Below are 17,096 nucleotides of genomic sequence, written 5' to 3'. Positions count from 1 at the left end.
TATCATCATTATAAAAAAGTTCAAGTGGTTTTGCTTGAAATGGGGTTTGAACTGTTCTAATTCCTGCAATTTGTTTCAGTTGTTGTGAATAGGGTGCATCAATACTGTGCGTAGCTAAAAGTCATCCAGTTCCACATATGTCCTTTAAGCAGGCTTCCCAGTCAGTGCTGGTAAGGCTGCATTGTGGATGTTTAGCCTGGAGTTACGCACTTTGGTGGAGGTTGCTGTTTGCAGTTGAAAGGTTCCCACAAATATTTGTAAATAAAAGGACTTTTCTATTGGTGAAATGATAATGATATTTCAAGAATATTTCAAAATTAGAACCACTGTCAGAAATTATCCATTGCATTGCTAAAGCAGAATATTCAACTGATAATATATATTCTGTAGCTCAATGCAAGAATAATTGCAAGAGCAGTTATAGGGCTTAGTCACTGGGGAGTTTTAGTTACCTCACAGATGTTTTTATTCTGTATCAGGCCAAGATTAAATAGGATGAGTTGTTGCACAGGGTTAAGCATTCCAGGCCAGTGCTATACAGTGCAGTTTAAGTGGCACTGAGGTAGTGTTTTTAGCAGGTGAGAACATCTAGGGACAGACAGTTACAAGCATGAAAGGCTAAACAGAATGATGCTATTGACATTTCACTGCCTGTCCTGAAGTTGTTTTGTCTGTACTGCTATTTAACCTTTTCTAAGTAATGGTTCAGAAGTCTTTAGTACTGAACCTCATCAGAGGACCATTTTCCTTCAGACTGTAGACAAACTCTATGTAATTCACTGAAAATAACTTGTATAAACTAAACTGGGCACAGAAACCTTTATTTGAGGGTGAGCAGTTCATATCTTTGAAAGGGTGCTCATGATGATACAGAAATACCGTATACTGCAGCTTGGATCAGCAATATGGTGGCCAGCAGGACCAGAACAGGGATTGTCCCCTGTCCTGGGCACTGGTGAGGCCACACCTCGGGTGCTGTGTCCAGTTCTGGGCCCCTCACTGCAAGAAAGACATTGAGGTGCTGGAGGGAGTCCGGAAAAGGTCAGGGGAGCTGGGGAAGGGTCTGGAGCACAAGTGCTGTGAGGGGGAGCTGAGGGTGTTACGCCTGGAGAAGCTCAGCACACTTTGTTGTTCCCTACAACTACTTGAAAGGAGGTTGTAGCCAGGTGGGATTGGTCTCCTCTCCCGAAAAGCAATTGATAGGAAAAGAGGAAATAGGTTGGATATTAGGAAAAATTTCTTCACAGGAAAGGTTGTCAAGCATTGGAACAGGCTGCCTGGGGATGTGGTTGAGTCGCCATCCCTGGAGATGTATAAAAGATGTGTAGATATGGCACTTGAGGACATTGTTCAGTGATGGACTTGGCTGTCCATCCAATTGGATTAAATTATTTTACATGTCTTTGCAGTGATTTCTGTGATTCTTATAACTATTGTGAAATCCTTGTGAAGAATCTTAGCAGCTTCCTTTTGGCTGTCTAGAGCTATCATTTAGTGTCTGTTTTAAATCTTTGCTACTAGATAATCCAGGAGTAACAGTGTATTAATAGGATTTTCAGAATATGAACCTTTTCTGCAAAAAAGTTGTGGAAACACTCCATTCCATTTTTTCTAGAAGACTGTGTTATTAGCAAACATCACACGGTGTTTTCAGGATTGAGTCATAGTTTGTTCACCATCCAAATCCCAATTTTGGCTAGGATTAAAAATTAGTGAAATTGTATAATCTTTGTTTGATTAAAGAACCGTAGACTTTACTATAATAAACAGTGATAATACTGCAGCTCAACGTAAAATATACAAACAAGTGAAAAATAGTCTGGAATGATGAAACGTCTTCAAATCTCAGTCTGATAGTCTACGGTGCTGTGAAACAGAGGATATAGCAAATCAAGCTTTAAAATGCATTTTAAAGTGTAATCATTGCTTTCCCAAGAACTGAGAGTATGTAATACACTTTACTCTGAAAACCAAAGCAGTAATGTGTCATAAAATTGTGTGAGACAGTGTGACATTGCATTGAAGACTGCGTGTAGGAGCTGTTTTTGCAACTCAGTGAAGAGAAACACTTGGCAAAGTATGCATTTATTAAGGACAGGCTTACTAGATTTTCTTTTATTGAAACTACTATTCAGCCAAGCATTACCACTGTGTTAAGTAATAAGGATATAGTGGATGTTCTATGTTTTGGTTTTCCAAAGTGCTGTTAACCCATTGTGGGTTAATTCCTTAAGGATGAGTTCAAGCTGTTCCTAAAGTACCTTAATGGGATAAAAGAATTTGCAATAATCCTTTCTTCATTTAATCCACTCTAGCTGCAGTATTTATTCAAGTGGCTACCATAAAGGATTCAATTGAGGACACTGTTCCTCTGTAGATGACAAATCTAACTTACAAGTTTTTCTGTACTTCATATATATAGCTCTGATAGGGGCTTGTCATATTCTAAGCATACATGGGATCAGGATGGTAATTTCTGTGGGGGTTCAGACAGTTACTCATTCCCTCCCCTAGCCTCAAATTTTCCTCTTGTGGCTTGTCTTCCTTCTGTTTTTTGGTTTCTTTTTCTCTATAAATTAGATCAGCAGCTCACATTTTGCTTCAGAATACTGAAAAATTAATAAAAAATAATAAAGCTGTTATGTAAAATTAGGCTAATAAAGGGTTTTTTCCATCCTTTACTTTGCAGATATATTTTGAGAAACAGTTTCTAGCTTTGCACGAAGGGGCTTTGCATATGAAGCCTGTGATTTGGAGAAGTACTTTCTTCTATCACAGTTGTGTCAAGTAAGCAGGTGATCAGCTTATTTGATGTATTACAGTGTTGTACTCAAGAGACAAGATTTAAAAAAAATGTTTTGTTTGCCTTTGGTCATCTGCAGTTCTCTGTTTGACCACTCTGATGTTTGAACAATGTAGAGGCTGATTAAGGTATAAAACTATATTCTAGAACTATTTCCAAATTATTTGAATTATTTCAATAGAAGTAAAATATTCAAAAGAGAAGACCATTAGGAAGTAAAAACACATGCACATCTACTTTAATAAAATTGTTTAATCTAAGAGTGGACTTGCACAGAGTTAAATGCTTAAAGGCCTTTTACTCTGCGGTCACTGATAATTTATTTGTGACACTGCATTTTTGCTACAAAACATAATCTATTACAAAGTTATTTTTCTATTTTTCTGTTTTACCCTGCACACACACACACTCATTTCCCACCACCCCCTCACCCAGTGAAGACTAAGAAATAATACTTTGGGAAGAAAAAACCTTGTTAAAGAAGCAGATAATATGAAAGGTAATATTTAAAGGTTTAATGACTCTAGAGATAGTGATAATCTTTCATACTTCATGTACAGTGTTCTGGTCTGCCAGAGCATATGTTTATTTCTAAACATTAATCAATTTGTTTGCTTCTAATTGAAGTAATTTGACATTTTCAAATTATTTGGTAGTTGCATTTGGGCTTAATTACAGAACAAGCTCAGGTTACCAGTTTATCTCGTTATGTACATATTTTCACTACTGCATATTTACTATATTTTGCTGTTTGGCAATTAAATCCCTCCTAAGTTGCAATATCCTAGCTCAATTCAGTCTGTAGTACTTGCTACAACTTGTTTTTTTAAGCAATTGTAGTTTGATGAAGCTTGCAGTGGTTTAGAAAACCCAGCTGGCTGATAAAGTGCTTTCTGTAAGAATGTCTGGAGGCAACAAGTTATAAACTCCCTGTTATAAAGAAGCTTTCTATAACTCTGACAGTCTCAGCAAAGAAATTCCCATCACCTTTAGCTGTCTTCTAAGAACAGTAAATATTGCTGTATTACTAAAGCTCAGTTGAAAATAATTCTGGTGTTCAGTTTAGAAAACTGCACATTTTGCATTTGCTCAGAACCCCGTATAAAGTGTTAGATCATTGTATCCATGAAGGCAATTGTCCTCTCATCCCTGTGTAGGTTTATTTTGGGTTTGGGCAGGGGCAAAGGATTTGGATTTCTTTGGTCTGAGTCTTTTCTTTTGGTACATAGTAGTGCTCTCTCTGCTGGCTGTTGGAAGGAGAAGTGTCTGTGATTGAGGTTACACAACCCTTCTGAGTGTCTGTTTAAGTGTCTGGGCTTCCTTCATACAGCGTTATTGTGCAAAAATTTCAAGGCTTCAATCTAGAGCACTTGGTCAAAGTATGTTGTTTTGAAAACTATGTAGGCTCCTTTTTTTCATTTCATTACACAGTATTTAATTTTCTATCAAAGAATAATGCTTTTGAAGACCTTGCTGTGATGGCCGCTCAAAACAAGTTAAAGGGTTGTCATTGTGTTGTGTTTAGTTTGGATTCCAAAGGGTTATTCAACATGCAAATACTTACTTGGTTTTGGAAGTCTAAATATGCAAACCATGTTTCTAATCGGCTAGGAAGAATAAAAGTCATTGATACAGCCAAGTAATCAACAGGAGTAACTTCTTTTTTTGGAGCTGGTTTTTTCAATAGTTTGGGTTTCAAAGCGTGGTATTTCCATGTTCTCATAAAACAGTATCATTATCTGAACCTTGTCTAAAACACCCAAGTTCGTATCCCATGTTATGAAATATTTCTGTAGATGACATGAGTTCTTTTAGTCTTGTCAGGAATGGTGAATAAACAATTCACTGTACAGTGATCATTTTTCTGTGCATTCAAATGTGTCTTTCTGCATTTCTGTAGTACTGAGTTGTAGACTTAAACCACAAATCCTAGCTAGGAAAGTCTAGAAAACCACAAATCCTAAGAAAGTTCCTTGTACAGACATGAAAGCTGTTTCTAGTCATGAAGTTCTAGCTGAATCATTTTATCAAGTCAGAAAGGACAAGCTTTCCTTCTCTGGGAAGCCTGGTAATTTCATGGGAATCCTTGAACGTCTTGGTCATGCTGCAAGAGAGCTTGGTGCTTCTTCAGTACTTCCTTGCCCCGCTCATCAGTGATGATCATCAGTGATGGAATCAGATGCTTTTCAAATTCCTGATGGCATGTTTGTGAGGTATCTTTGAAATACTTTCATGTCTGTTTTCTCAAACTGGCAAAGTTAACATGTGTCAAGTGGGCACAATGGACCATGGAGAGGGCATCTGATGTTCAGATCCAGAGTTTCAGTGTGCCATTTAGTTCTTGTGTTGTGAAGCACACACTGTAGGGATATTGCTTAGTCTCTTATGTATCTTTTTGGCATACTCAGTTCTACTCGCTTCAAATTTAAAGCAAAAGAAAGTCTGTGCTGATGGGAAAATAACTTTTATCCTATTACCTGTTATCCTGAAACCTCACTTGGTTAACAAGTGAGAAGAAGCTGAGCTATAAGGAATTTCTACAAAATGCTGGTGAGACATATGAAGGACAGTGTTTTTTTAAAGATGTTTTAATTATGTTGCAGATGTTTTTGAGAAATTATGACTGGTTAGTAATTCAGATAAAAATTTCTGCAGAAGTTGTTGGTTTTCCTGGTCAGTTAATTTTCTAGATGTGCACATAAATTCACGTATAAAAATAAGTAACTGTTTTTCAATGTAGGCCAACATCACCTGTATAAATCATGTATTTGAAGTTTTCACTGAATAGCATGTTAACCAGGCAGAAGCTGTTTTAAGATAAATATTGTAGCTTGTACTACTATTTTATTTTTTATTCTTCTGGTGTGTATTTTTTCTTAGGACCTCATTTTTGTTGCTGTGTTGACTCCATTTGAAGGCATTCTTGAATCAACTCATTCTGGTTCTATTAAGTCAGAGGTTGACTTAGTATCTTCTCTCTAATGTCTGGTTACAATGCAAATTCTTACTTTTTTATCACCATTTAGTAAACACAATTGTACATTGTACTCTCCTTTAATTTTTTTTCCCCACAGCAATAGAAAACTGAAAGGAAACATGTAGTGTATCAAGTTGAATTTCAAGTTGGATTTCAAGTATCAAGTTGGATTTCTCTCTATTGTATTAGAAAGTGTAAGACCATGATTTCCATCCTATGAATAATCTTAAAGGCCAAGCTTATAAGGGCCAAAGCACTAATGACAGGAATTGACTTCTAGAGAGAACAAGCTAAAACCAGTCGTGAAGTATTACTGATATGTTGTAGTTATGATTCAGCTTTTTTAAAGAGAGCTTTTTGAAACCATCAATTTTAAGTAGCCATATAGATAAATGTAAAGAAACCCGTTCTGTCCAATGGTATTAAGTAGTATTTTATTGATAACATTGAAACAGTTGAAGCCCCATCAACCCTTCCCATTCCCACCAGGAACTAATGACTGTGCTACTGTTAGAAAAGAACCTTCTAAAACACAGTTAAGGCTTAAAAGCTATATGCACTAATTAACAAAATACAGTGAACATTTAAGCTGTTAATAGCCGCAACATCCCTGATGCATAGACCTTCAATATGCTAACACTGCATAACAGTTCTCTATTGTGCATCTCTTTAATGAGGGTAACTGTGTCAGTTCTTTTCTTGCTTCACTACCTGCTGTGTATGGAAATTATGTACACTATTTAGCACTTTCTTTCAACTTTTAAAGTGCATGCATATTACATAGAAGCATTACATCCTGCATTAGGGTAAGGGACAGCTTTTAACAGGTCTGATTTCCTTGTAGTTTCTGAAGTGTAACTTTTCTTCTTCTAAAAAGCATGCACTAGCAGGGATTGTGCTCTAAATTTGCATTTCTTGATTGGGGATTTGCTTCTGTTTTTCTCATATGTCTCACACCACTTGTAACTGTATGGGCAAAGATCTGTTACAGAAATCACTTTCTCTATAAAGGCAATGTGAAGAATAGAGAACATGCATCACAATGAAGGCAGGCATTGGTTGAATTTCCTGATACTGTTCTTAGTAGCAGACCATACAGTAGTTTGACAGAACTGCCAAGCTAAACTTTAAAACGCTACTTTTTGCCCTTTTTTTCACCCTCACATTTGATGGGTACCTTTTTTTAAATAAACAGAACCCTAAATAGTTTGCTAAATTTTAAACCTTAAATGCTGCTCCATAACTACCATTCAATAGGGAATTAATTAATTGGTGGTTGTGAGGAAAAGAACACTAGAAAATGCATGATAATGGAATTTAAATTTTAGTATTCTTTGCTCTAGCTTCCAGCCTGGGGACACTGTTAGTTAGTTAAAACTGAATTCACAATTAATGTTTCATACACTGTAGTGATAATATTTCTTATGATTTGAATTCATCATAGAAAACCTTACCAGAGTTATCAGTTCCTAAGATGTTGCTGTACATTCAAATGGGTACTCAACAACTCAGACCTTAGAATATTTGCTGTCCAGGTTGGATTAGGAATTGACCAAGGTGTTCCTGCCTCACAGCAGCAATTCTACTACCTGTGTGTAAGTAGTTTCCCGGTTCCCTGCAGGCTCTCAATGTTTTGCTCCCTTGGGTCTTTTGGAGCTTCAATGGATAAGGGAGCTTTGAGAAAAAGCTCCCTTAATATTTAATTAACATCAGTTGAAACCCTTTCTAAAGGCTCACGATTATGGAACAAGTGATACCTGAATTTGGGAACTCTACTGGGGCCTTACTTTGAAATGTTCTTATTGATACTTCAAAGGAAGCTTTGTAAGGTTTTCAGATGGGCATAAAGCAGATCATAACACTTAATTTTTTTGTTCCTGACAGAATTCCTGAAAAACCGTAATCTTAAAAAATTCATTTAAATCATATGTTTATGGTTTATTTTGTAAGTACACCTAACTTCTAATGAATGTTGAAAGTAAGTACTTTATTAAAATGGCATCAGAAACATAGAGAAAATACAAAATTTTTTTCCAGTGCACAAGAGTAGCCTGAATTTTGGCTTTCACTTCAGATATGAAGACCTCATCCTGAATTGCTGGTTAAGGCTCTTGGTGTCCATGATCAAAACTGCATTTTATAGACTATAAGTCATCGGTAATGAATAATTCACCAAGATATTATTGAAATACTGTGTTTAGCTTTGCAAGACAATCTGCTTACTGTGACTTACGCTAGGATTATATTATAAGTAATCAGAACTGCAAACTGAATAAATGATGTTTGAAAAACATGCCACCACTGAGCTACAAGTACACTACAATATGCTATTTATTTAATAGTACATACAAAATTGAACTAACCAGGGGAATAGGTACAAAGTTCTTTATCCTAGGTAGTGTCTATCTGCTAGTACTTCTGTCTGCTTTCCTTCAAAGCTCTTTCCTGCCTGTTCTCTTATTTTCCACTGAGAAACAGAATCTGTAAGAGCAGTTGCTTATGGTAGTACAGCAGTGAAGTGTTGCCATAATGTAAATTACTGTAAGATAAATCAGATTGTTTCAATTGCTTGGTTATCCTCTTTCTAAATGCAGATAAATTAAGACTGCCTCTTCTTTGACTTGAAAGTCTGTCATCTAAAAATATGGCTGTAGTCTTATTCTTCACTAATTTATTTCCTTGCATGTTTTTTAATCTGAGCATTGTGAATTTCTAGCTGAGTGCTTGAAATTTGTGCACAGTAGAAAATTGTATTTTTAAAAGACTTCAAAGACCCAGCCACTTGTGTGTGTGTGTGCGAGCAAAACATTTGCTTACATATGCTTTGGATGAGTTCTAGAAAGTATGCTTTCTCTAAATATTGTTGGGATACAAGAAAAAGTAATTGCGAGATCTTCTGTAATTCAGACTTTTTTCCACCTTGTTCAAGATAATCATACTGTTTGTCATTTCGTCAGTTTGAAGAGCATCACATCTACCCTAAAGTCTCTTATGAGTACTAGTAGCAACATTAATCTATTTTTGTGAAGTATACTCTGTCCCTGATTGCCCCAGCTTTCCTCCATTTAATAATGATTTTCTTAATTTCAGATATATGGAGAAACCAAAGTGTAAACCCAGCTATTTGATTTCCTTTCTTTTTAATGTTTTTTTATTTACCCAGACAACATCTACACAGCTAAGACATACTGTTACAGGAAAAAAAAATGCAGTATTAACACATTTTTGTTGCTTGTGATTTTTTCTTGGCAGAAAAATGATATTGAACATGAAATAATATGTCTGTGCTGAAAGTGGGACTTAGGTGTTTCAACTGTTTCATTTTTAAATTTCTGAAATGTTGTTTACTTGTCTATCAGAATGCAGGCTATATGGTAGGTATTCTTTGCAAGTGTGCCAAGAAAAATGCGCCTCTGTTTTGAGTCTTGTTAGGGTACTGAGAGGTGCAGAATCATAGATTTTTGTTTTTCTTTTCAGTGTTGTAGTTTAAACTAACAAAAGCACAACTCAGCAGCTTTTTCCATAAGTTGCCAGTAATCACTTTTATAAATACCAATTTTCTGTGACTTTTGGAGGAGATGTGAATACAGAATTTGGGGATGTACTGCAGACTTCAAGTGAAGTGTTTTAAAGATGTGAAAGAAGGGCTGTTGAGAAGGATGTTTTCTACTTACTACTGTGAAGGAACATTCCAATCATTATTCCATTATTCTTTCCTTGTGTTTTTCTCAAATCACAGATTCAAAGAGATGTTGGTTTAATGGCATGTGGAATGTGTTACGCCATTTTATTTGTAGTCTCTTATATAAGCAAGTACAGAATAATATTAAGTATGTAAAATACTGGTGAAGTGTAGTGAGCCTTTGCAGCAGGACAACAGGGAGGTTCTCAAGGAATTTTTGTAACTGCAGTGAATGCTCAGACATCATGGTTGCTACAGTATTGCCTCAGCTGTGAAATACAAACTGATGAATAGAAATGCTGAAGCTACCAGTGCTTGTTTTGGATGCTGACACTTCCTTTACGTAATGGCAGTCAGCAATCTAAAAAGTATTATAGTGGACTTAGCTTGATTCCAGTAGTGTGATGGTTTCTGCTTCTATTAGACCTACTTTTCTTCATTTTCAGTTTCTCTTTAATTTTTTACAAAACTGCTTGTGAAAAGACATTTTCTTTAAATGGAATCTTTGTTACTATCAAATTCTGTTTCCTGTTTAGAATGTTTGGTTTTCTTTTTAAAAATACAGTTCTTCAGGTGCTTTTTTCAGCTTCTTTATTAATCATTCTGCAGGATGGCTACATGGGAGAATATGTTATGAGTAATACCATGTTGTTCACCGTTTACTGTGATAATGCAAAATGACTGTGAAGCCTGAAAGAAAACTGTATCCTGTGTGATACAAAGTTTCCTAAGGGCAAATATGCTTTTTCCCCTTGTTTTGTCTGTAGCTATTAGATAAACGTTGTCTGACCATGTTTAGTTCATTCTGCTCCATTTTTCCACTTGCAATTTATATAGCAGATTCTGTTCTCTTGCATTTCCTTCAAAAATATTGTACTGAAATGTTGAAACATAAATGTTCTCATCCTGACTTACAGTTAAGCAGCTGAGCACATTAAATAAAAAATTCTTTTCACAGCAGCTAGTTTGTGGGTATTATGCAAGATGTTCTGTGCTTTGATAGAACAACTTTTAAATAAAGTGAATTGCAACATGAATTTACAGCAAAACTTTACGTACTTAGTCTAGTAAAACATGTTGGCGGTGGGGAAGAGAGCAAGCTGTTGTAAACTCCTATAAAGTACAGAAAACTTCTACTTTCTCTTCATTCTAACAAGTGTAAAACTATTGAGGTTAAGTAGGTGGGGCACCCGGAAGTAATTGCTAAGGCCAGTGGCATTTTTGTGGTTTAATAAAGGCAGAAGCTAATTATTCAGTTTTTATTTAAGTGAAATGATGCCAAAAAGGAGGTTCCTGCAGAGCAGCTGCACTCCTTCAGTGTTACCCTAATTTACCACAGACACAACTGTCACAAATAGAACTTTTAAACTTGATATATAGCCACGAAAGTAAGGAGCCCTTTGTCTGGAATGCATGCAGAAGAACTCCTTTATACAAATCAACCGGCAGATGACGGACAATGATGAAAATTTGATTCTTTGAAGTCATAATGGTCATTGAAATGTGTGAAATTCTGGTATTGAAAAGAGAGCAGCTAGCAAGACTCTAAATCCTGGGTGGTTGCTGGAAGCTTGCTGGGAGGTTTTTCTGTGTTTTGACATCAACTTCCCATTGCTTGTTCCCTGTTTCCTTTATTAAAAAAAAAAAAAAAAAAAAGAGGGGGTAGTGCTAAACTGTAGGTAGTTAATAGTGGTTATGTACAGTTTCTGTCTTTGTGGTGAAAGAAATGCCGTAGAAGAAACATGACACCTTTATGCACACCTGACCCATCTATTCAAAACCATTTGTTTTCAGAGCTACTTTCAATCATTTTGTCTCTTTCCTTTAATTAGAGAGTTCCATTTCTTGTCCCCTTTGGAATTTGTGCTATTAGTGGAGTACTTAAAAGAAGGAAATTCTCATTTCCTTTATAAGTCATCTTCATGCTGAATAGTGCTTTCATTGACACTGCCTCTGTGAATCAGTTTTTCTCCTTCCTGCATAGCACATTTCGTTTCTTATTACCCTTTCCAGAACAGCTTTAGTAGGCTTTCCACTGTGACAAGCATTCTTAAGTAATATAAGTTATAATAAAGAAAATCCCTACGTTTGTAAGCAATTTTATGTGGTTTCTGCTGTTTAAAAAAAAAGTATTTTGTCCCTTTCAGCTTATTCCAAGAAGAGACAAAATGCCTCAAAATGAGTATTAAAATTTTCTTGAGTTACAAAAAAAATTCAGTTTGCTATTCAAAGAATATATATATTAAGAAAAACACAATGTCAGAATGCACCTTTTAGATGACAGCCTGTTTTAAAAATGTGAAGCAGGGTTATTAATTTTTAGTAAAGTAAACCTATACAGTTCAAATCTCAAGTCTTTTATATTGTCATCTCATATCTTTAAGATTTTGAATGCTGAATACCTCACTAGTATCTTAATATGCTAATACAGCAAAATTCATTAAGGAACACTTTAAAAAAAATAGTAATGTGAAACCAGCTGTCAAAAATATCTTTGTTTTGGAAGGTTGGTTCACAGGTAGTTTCAATGAGAACTTGAACTCAGAACAAAGCACTGAAGACCCAGTAAAGAGTTCAACCCAATGCAGCATAGTTCTTTTCAAGTATTATATTGTTTTAATGGCATCTTGGAGCGGGAGCTTTAGCCCATTGAAATGTCGCTTAAAGGACAGGTTCTTCTGTCACTAGCTGGAGCTGTGTGGATGAAATGATCACAATAGAGTGTTGTAATGCATTTTAAAAGTGTGAGAAATCAGTTTGTCTAGACTAAGAGTGCGCCTACAGGGAATAGGAATCTTAGAGCTTCTGTGCTCTTTAGGTGTCAAGTATGTGATAGATGCCAAGCCTTTTTATTCCATATCTTTGGCAACAGCTCAGCTATGCTACAGTACCTTACATGTCTACAGCAAGCAAAATCAGTGATTTTATGTCAGGACAACTTGAGCTTCAGCAACCAGAAACTCATTGTCCTAACAACTGTCTGTTCAATTGCCAGCTTTTAAAATAGGAAGATATCAATAAATGATTGCTAGATTCCCAGAAGGCATGGAAACTGTAGCTGAAATAAATGTAGTATGGAGAGCTAGCAACACCATGTAGATATTTCCATTTTAGAAAGCAGGCAGGTTTTAATTTTCAGTTTGAAAAGATTTTTATGGGATTAATCCTATATTATTAGTGAAATAACCTTGATTTAGAGCTGAGTGCCCGAAAAAAACATGGTTTGAAGGGTTTGTCTGAGGTTTTGGTTTTACTTTCATCCAGATAAACAAGTCTAGGCATTTCTTTACTATGGTTATCTCATAAATATAGCTTTTTCTGGTTTTAACCCTCCTTTTAGATTGTGTTCTGTGTAATATTTCTGGGAGAAAATAGTGTATGTCCATAATGTTATTTAACATAGTATCTTAATTTTAGTACTTCTAGATTATTCTGGAAGAATTCAAAAACTTCTAAAGTTTTTTTTCTAAAGCATAAAATACATAATGGACTTACGAGTTCCTGAGATTAATAATAGTAAAAAATAATCATAATTTTGAGCTGTTTTGAAGTTGACGTATCTGGAAGTGTTTGATGATAACAACCCCAGCATTTTTGCACATACCATATTGTTTGGGAGCAGAAAAATAAATTTTTTGGGAATATTACTACATTTCCTCACGTTTGTTAAATACAAAAATAAAGACTAATATTTCAGCCTATTTGTATAAATAAGCATGCTGAAACTTTGAATCCTCACCAAACTTTACTGCAGGTAAAAACTTCTTTTTGTTAAACAAAGCACTTTGCCAGTTCAAATCAGAAAAAATTTAAGCAAATTCCTCCTAAAATTGCAGTTTAAGCTTCACCAGTGAGAAATGCCAGTCTGTCAGAAGGTATTTTTATATAGGTGTTGCAACATTCCAGTGGCTGGTACTGCTTCTCTTTCATATCACTGGTAGTCTCATACTAAAAATAAGCATGATTTGGTCCTAATGAAAGCATTTATGATGGAATTGTTAAGATACTTTGACAGTTTCTTTTGGTAGTTTGGGTAGAAATGTCGGAAGTTGGAAAGCTAGTGAGGATGCTTGTTTGTTGCCCCTTCAGTCCTAATAGCAAATGCAAGTCAAATGCTTTAAACTTCCTGCCTCTTGTAGTTTTGAGGGACTGATCTCCCAAAATTTATTTTCTGAAGTAAAATTGAAAAGAAGAACTTCTGCATTTCAAAGAATGGTCTGGTGATTGCATCAGGAAGTTTTAAGTTTGCCACAAAGCAAAATCCCATAAAGTTACTAGGTACGTTTATGTAAAACCACAGTGTTCTACTTAAACTTGTTTCTCTTTTCATTCAAGTCATGGCAATACTGTCAAGATGAGTTCAATATGCCCAAAGTTTTGCTGCAGTTTTCTGGACTGTTACCGGTTTACTACTTGCTCCTGGAGAGACAGAAGAGGAGGGGAAGGAGGGAGACTGAGGAGCTCCCACTGGCCTTTTAAGTATGTAAGGAACAGGAGTAGTTTAGTCCCCTTAGAGATAGATGGATTTGATGTTTGATTTCACTCTTTACTAGGGTGAACTGACAGGTTAATTTTATATAATTACTGTTTAGTTTTTAGTGAGAATGTTCACTTTAATTATATCAGATGGTGCTGAGGGTAATTTTTCATAGCAATTCTTGTGAGGTTTTTCCCTATCTTACACTTTGTTAAAGTCAGTTAATATTTTTAGGCTGGTTTGAAGGATTTATCTTTCTTAGGTTTATTTGGGGAGGCCCTCAACAAGGCTCATCCCTCCCTAGTAGGGGAGGGCATCCTACTACTGGTTGTATACAACGTTATATATCTTTTTTTTCTTTGAAGGTTGGAATCTCCTAAATAAATTTGTCCTTCACAAATATACTGAAGACTGTTACTAGCATCAAATGTGCATCTCTTGATCTTGAACATCAACAGAACTGACTGTCAAATGCTGAGTCATAGCTTGAAACACGAAGAGGAGGTCAACTTTATGTAGTAACTAATGACTAGAGAAAGAAGAGAGCTGAATTCTAGTACCTGCTCTGCAGTCTCAAACAATCAGTAGCATATTGTGCAAAAGACACTACCTTCTGCCTCTTCCTTCATGCTAAGCATAGCTTCTTGAGTCAGCATAGGTGTTGGTGTCTCTTAACTCTATACAGAGCTAAGCCCAAGGGAAAGCACTTGCAGTGCAGCACATACTTGGCTGGCAAGTATTTTGGTAAACAGTCTTGTTCATATGAAGTTGAGTCTCCTAATGGTAATGTAAAATTTTAGAATTTGTCAGTATTTCAGTCTGTGCTCTAATGTTTTCCTGAAGCAAGAAAGCGTGTGCACATTTCCATGTTTGCTTTAGCTGGTGCAAGTTGAAGCAGTCCTGACTTTGCAGCTGTGGACAGAGAAGGATGGGGGGAAATGTCCAGTCCCTCCTCTGGCACTACCTGTATTGTAGGTGGGAAGTGAGCAGGGTCAGGTAACTGATCCAAGCAAAACCTAACTCAGCTGGGGAAGCAGAACGATAGCAGCCCTAACATATGTCACCTTCCGTTGTTTTTAGTTGAAATAATAATGTACTTCTCTAAATTTTTTTCAGTTTTTGTAATTTTAAAAAAGGTATGAAATTATGTAAAAAGCATAAGCAATATTATTTTACAACCCTCTTACAAACCTCTTTTTAACAAGTCACATTATGTTTTTTTTTAGGATATTACTACTTTAACTGGTGTTCCAGATGAGCACATCAAAACCAGGAAAGTTCACATTTTTGTTCCAGCACGTAATGCAATGCAGTCAGGACTTAACAATACAAAGAAGTGGAAGATGGAATTTGATAACAGGGAGCGCTGGGAGAACCCTTTGATGGGCTGGGCATCTACGTGAGTACTTACTGAATTTGAAAATACTTTTCTTCTGTATTCGGCTCACTAGTAATCTAAACCTGAAATATCCTTTCTACCTGTAAATCTGGTTGTGTTTTAACAGTACTTACAGTAAGTGGTTGGGTTTGTTTGTTGTATGATTTATGATCTGTTAAGTTTAAAAGCAGATTTTTACTCACAACATCATCTGGAAGAGTTTGAAAAAGATGTTAACAACCAGAAATTTCAATGATTACATTGTGGTGATGTTACTGTGTGGCAGCATCAGGGCCAGAAAGTCATTAGTTACATAAAGTAGTAAATCATTCTCAGCTCTCAATTGCATCTTTTAAACAAAACCAACAGTACTTCTGGATTTTTTTTTTATCTTGAGGATCTAAAATGAGGAGTCATAACTAATAAATAAAACACAACAAACCAAGCTATTTAAAATATTACACTGTTTCTTTAAATATTGTCAATATTAGTATTAAAAACTCCTAAATACACAAAAAGTACAGAAAGGAACTACTTTTAGCTAGATATGCTGTAATTTGGAGATGTAATTACAATTTGGATGCATCTAATTTTTAATTCTTTTTTTTCCCCCTTATATGAATACACTACCTGCATTTCACAGCATGGTTAGAATTCCTGTAGACTCTGAAAACTATGCCAGCAATTCCTCTGAAAATAGTGTAATTTTGATTTGCACCTGTCTCCTTTGAGGCATATTGAGAATAGTTAATTATTATACATAAACCAAAGTCAGCCACTAAAGATTATTTTTCAAATTTCAGAAAGGATAAAATGTGTACTGAAAATACCTGGCTACAATCATATTAGCACTTATGATCAAAGAATACAAAATTCTATGAAAGAAAACTTTAAAACCTTAAACATTAAATTACCTGAGGATGCATTTTTTGAGATTTATTAACATTCCAAATCCAGTCACAGGTTTTTTTTTTATTTATAACATGAGTATATCCAGAAATTTAGTTCAAAGTAACTCTGAAATCAAGTCTTCCTGTTGCATTGATCTCTCATAAAAATTTGAGGAGGCTCTACATACGTTTTTATTTTGGGGTAGGGAAAGGAATTTCTCGTGGGTAAGCAAGCTCCAGGTAGAATAAAAGCAAGTGCTCTGTTGAGAATTGACACTGCTAGGTTAACGGTTTTGTAAATTAGTTTGCATCTGTTCATTTTTAAGGCATTCTTGTAAAAAGTGTTAGTGTAGACTCTGGTGTTACCATTCAACACCCAAAAATACCTAAGAGTTTTTTCTCTTGAGATTTAATTTCTGCAAAGAACATTTCTTAGACATTTTCCCATTTCCTTTTGAATAATGTAATGGGATTAGTGGATTAGAGCTGTTTAGGGTCTACATATTAAAGCTCTTTTTTCTCTGAACTCAATATACTTATTTACCTCTAGGTCTTTCCTATATTTCTGTCATTTTAGTCTTGTTTGGGGTTAGGGGTTTTTTTGCACTTGCTGTTTCTTGGCTGTTGGGGCTCTTCTTCAGTGAAGATTATCCAGTTATAGATCTAAGTAAAATGGAACTGTGGCATTTTTTTTAGTTGGGAGGTTTCATTACTAGAATGCCTAAAGGCAGTTCTCAAGTACACCTTATAATATAAAGCTGTAAACAAAGAAACGTGGCAAGTGTGACGTTTCCATTGTATGAGATCTCTTAAGAGAACAAAATGTGGAATCCTAGTTTTCAGTGACTGATGAAAGAATTTGGGGTAGGTATAGGAAATTCTGCAGCAC

At 35.6% G+C, this 17,096-nt stretch overlaps 1 protein-coding gene across 1 annotated transcript in view; it reads left to right on the top strand.

Annotated features, from left to right (window-relative positions):
* The window catches only part of NDUFS4 (NADH:ubiquinone oxidoreductase subunit S4), a 47,296-nt gene that overhangs the window by 23,988 nt on the left and 6,212 nt on the right, over nucleotides 1-17,096 (top strand). The window contains exon 3 of the mRNA XM_032096144.1: nucleotides 15,166-15,338. Within this exon, the coding sequence (XP_031952035.1) occupies nucleotides 15,166-15,338 (173 nt within the window). The remainder of the gene's footprint in view (nucleotides 1-15,165; nucleotides 15,339-17,096) is intronic.

Source organism: Corvus moneduloides, chromosome Z (genome assembly GCF_009650955.1).
Source record: "Corvus moneduloides isolate bCorMon1 chromosome Z, bCorMon1.pri, whole genome shotgun sequence".
Classification (NCBI taxonomy): domain Eukaryota; kingdom Metazoa; phylum Chordata; class Aves; order Passeriformes; family Corvidae; genus Corvus; species Corvus moneduloides.
This window is presented reverse-complemented; position numbering and strand designations above follow the sequence as displayed.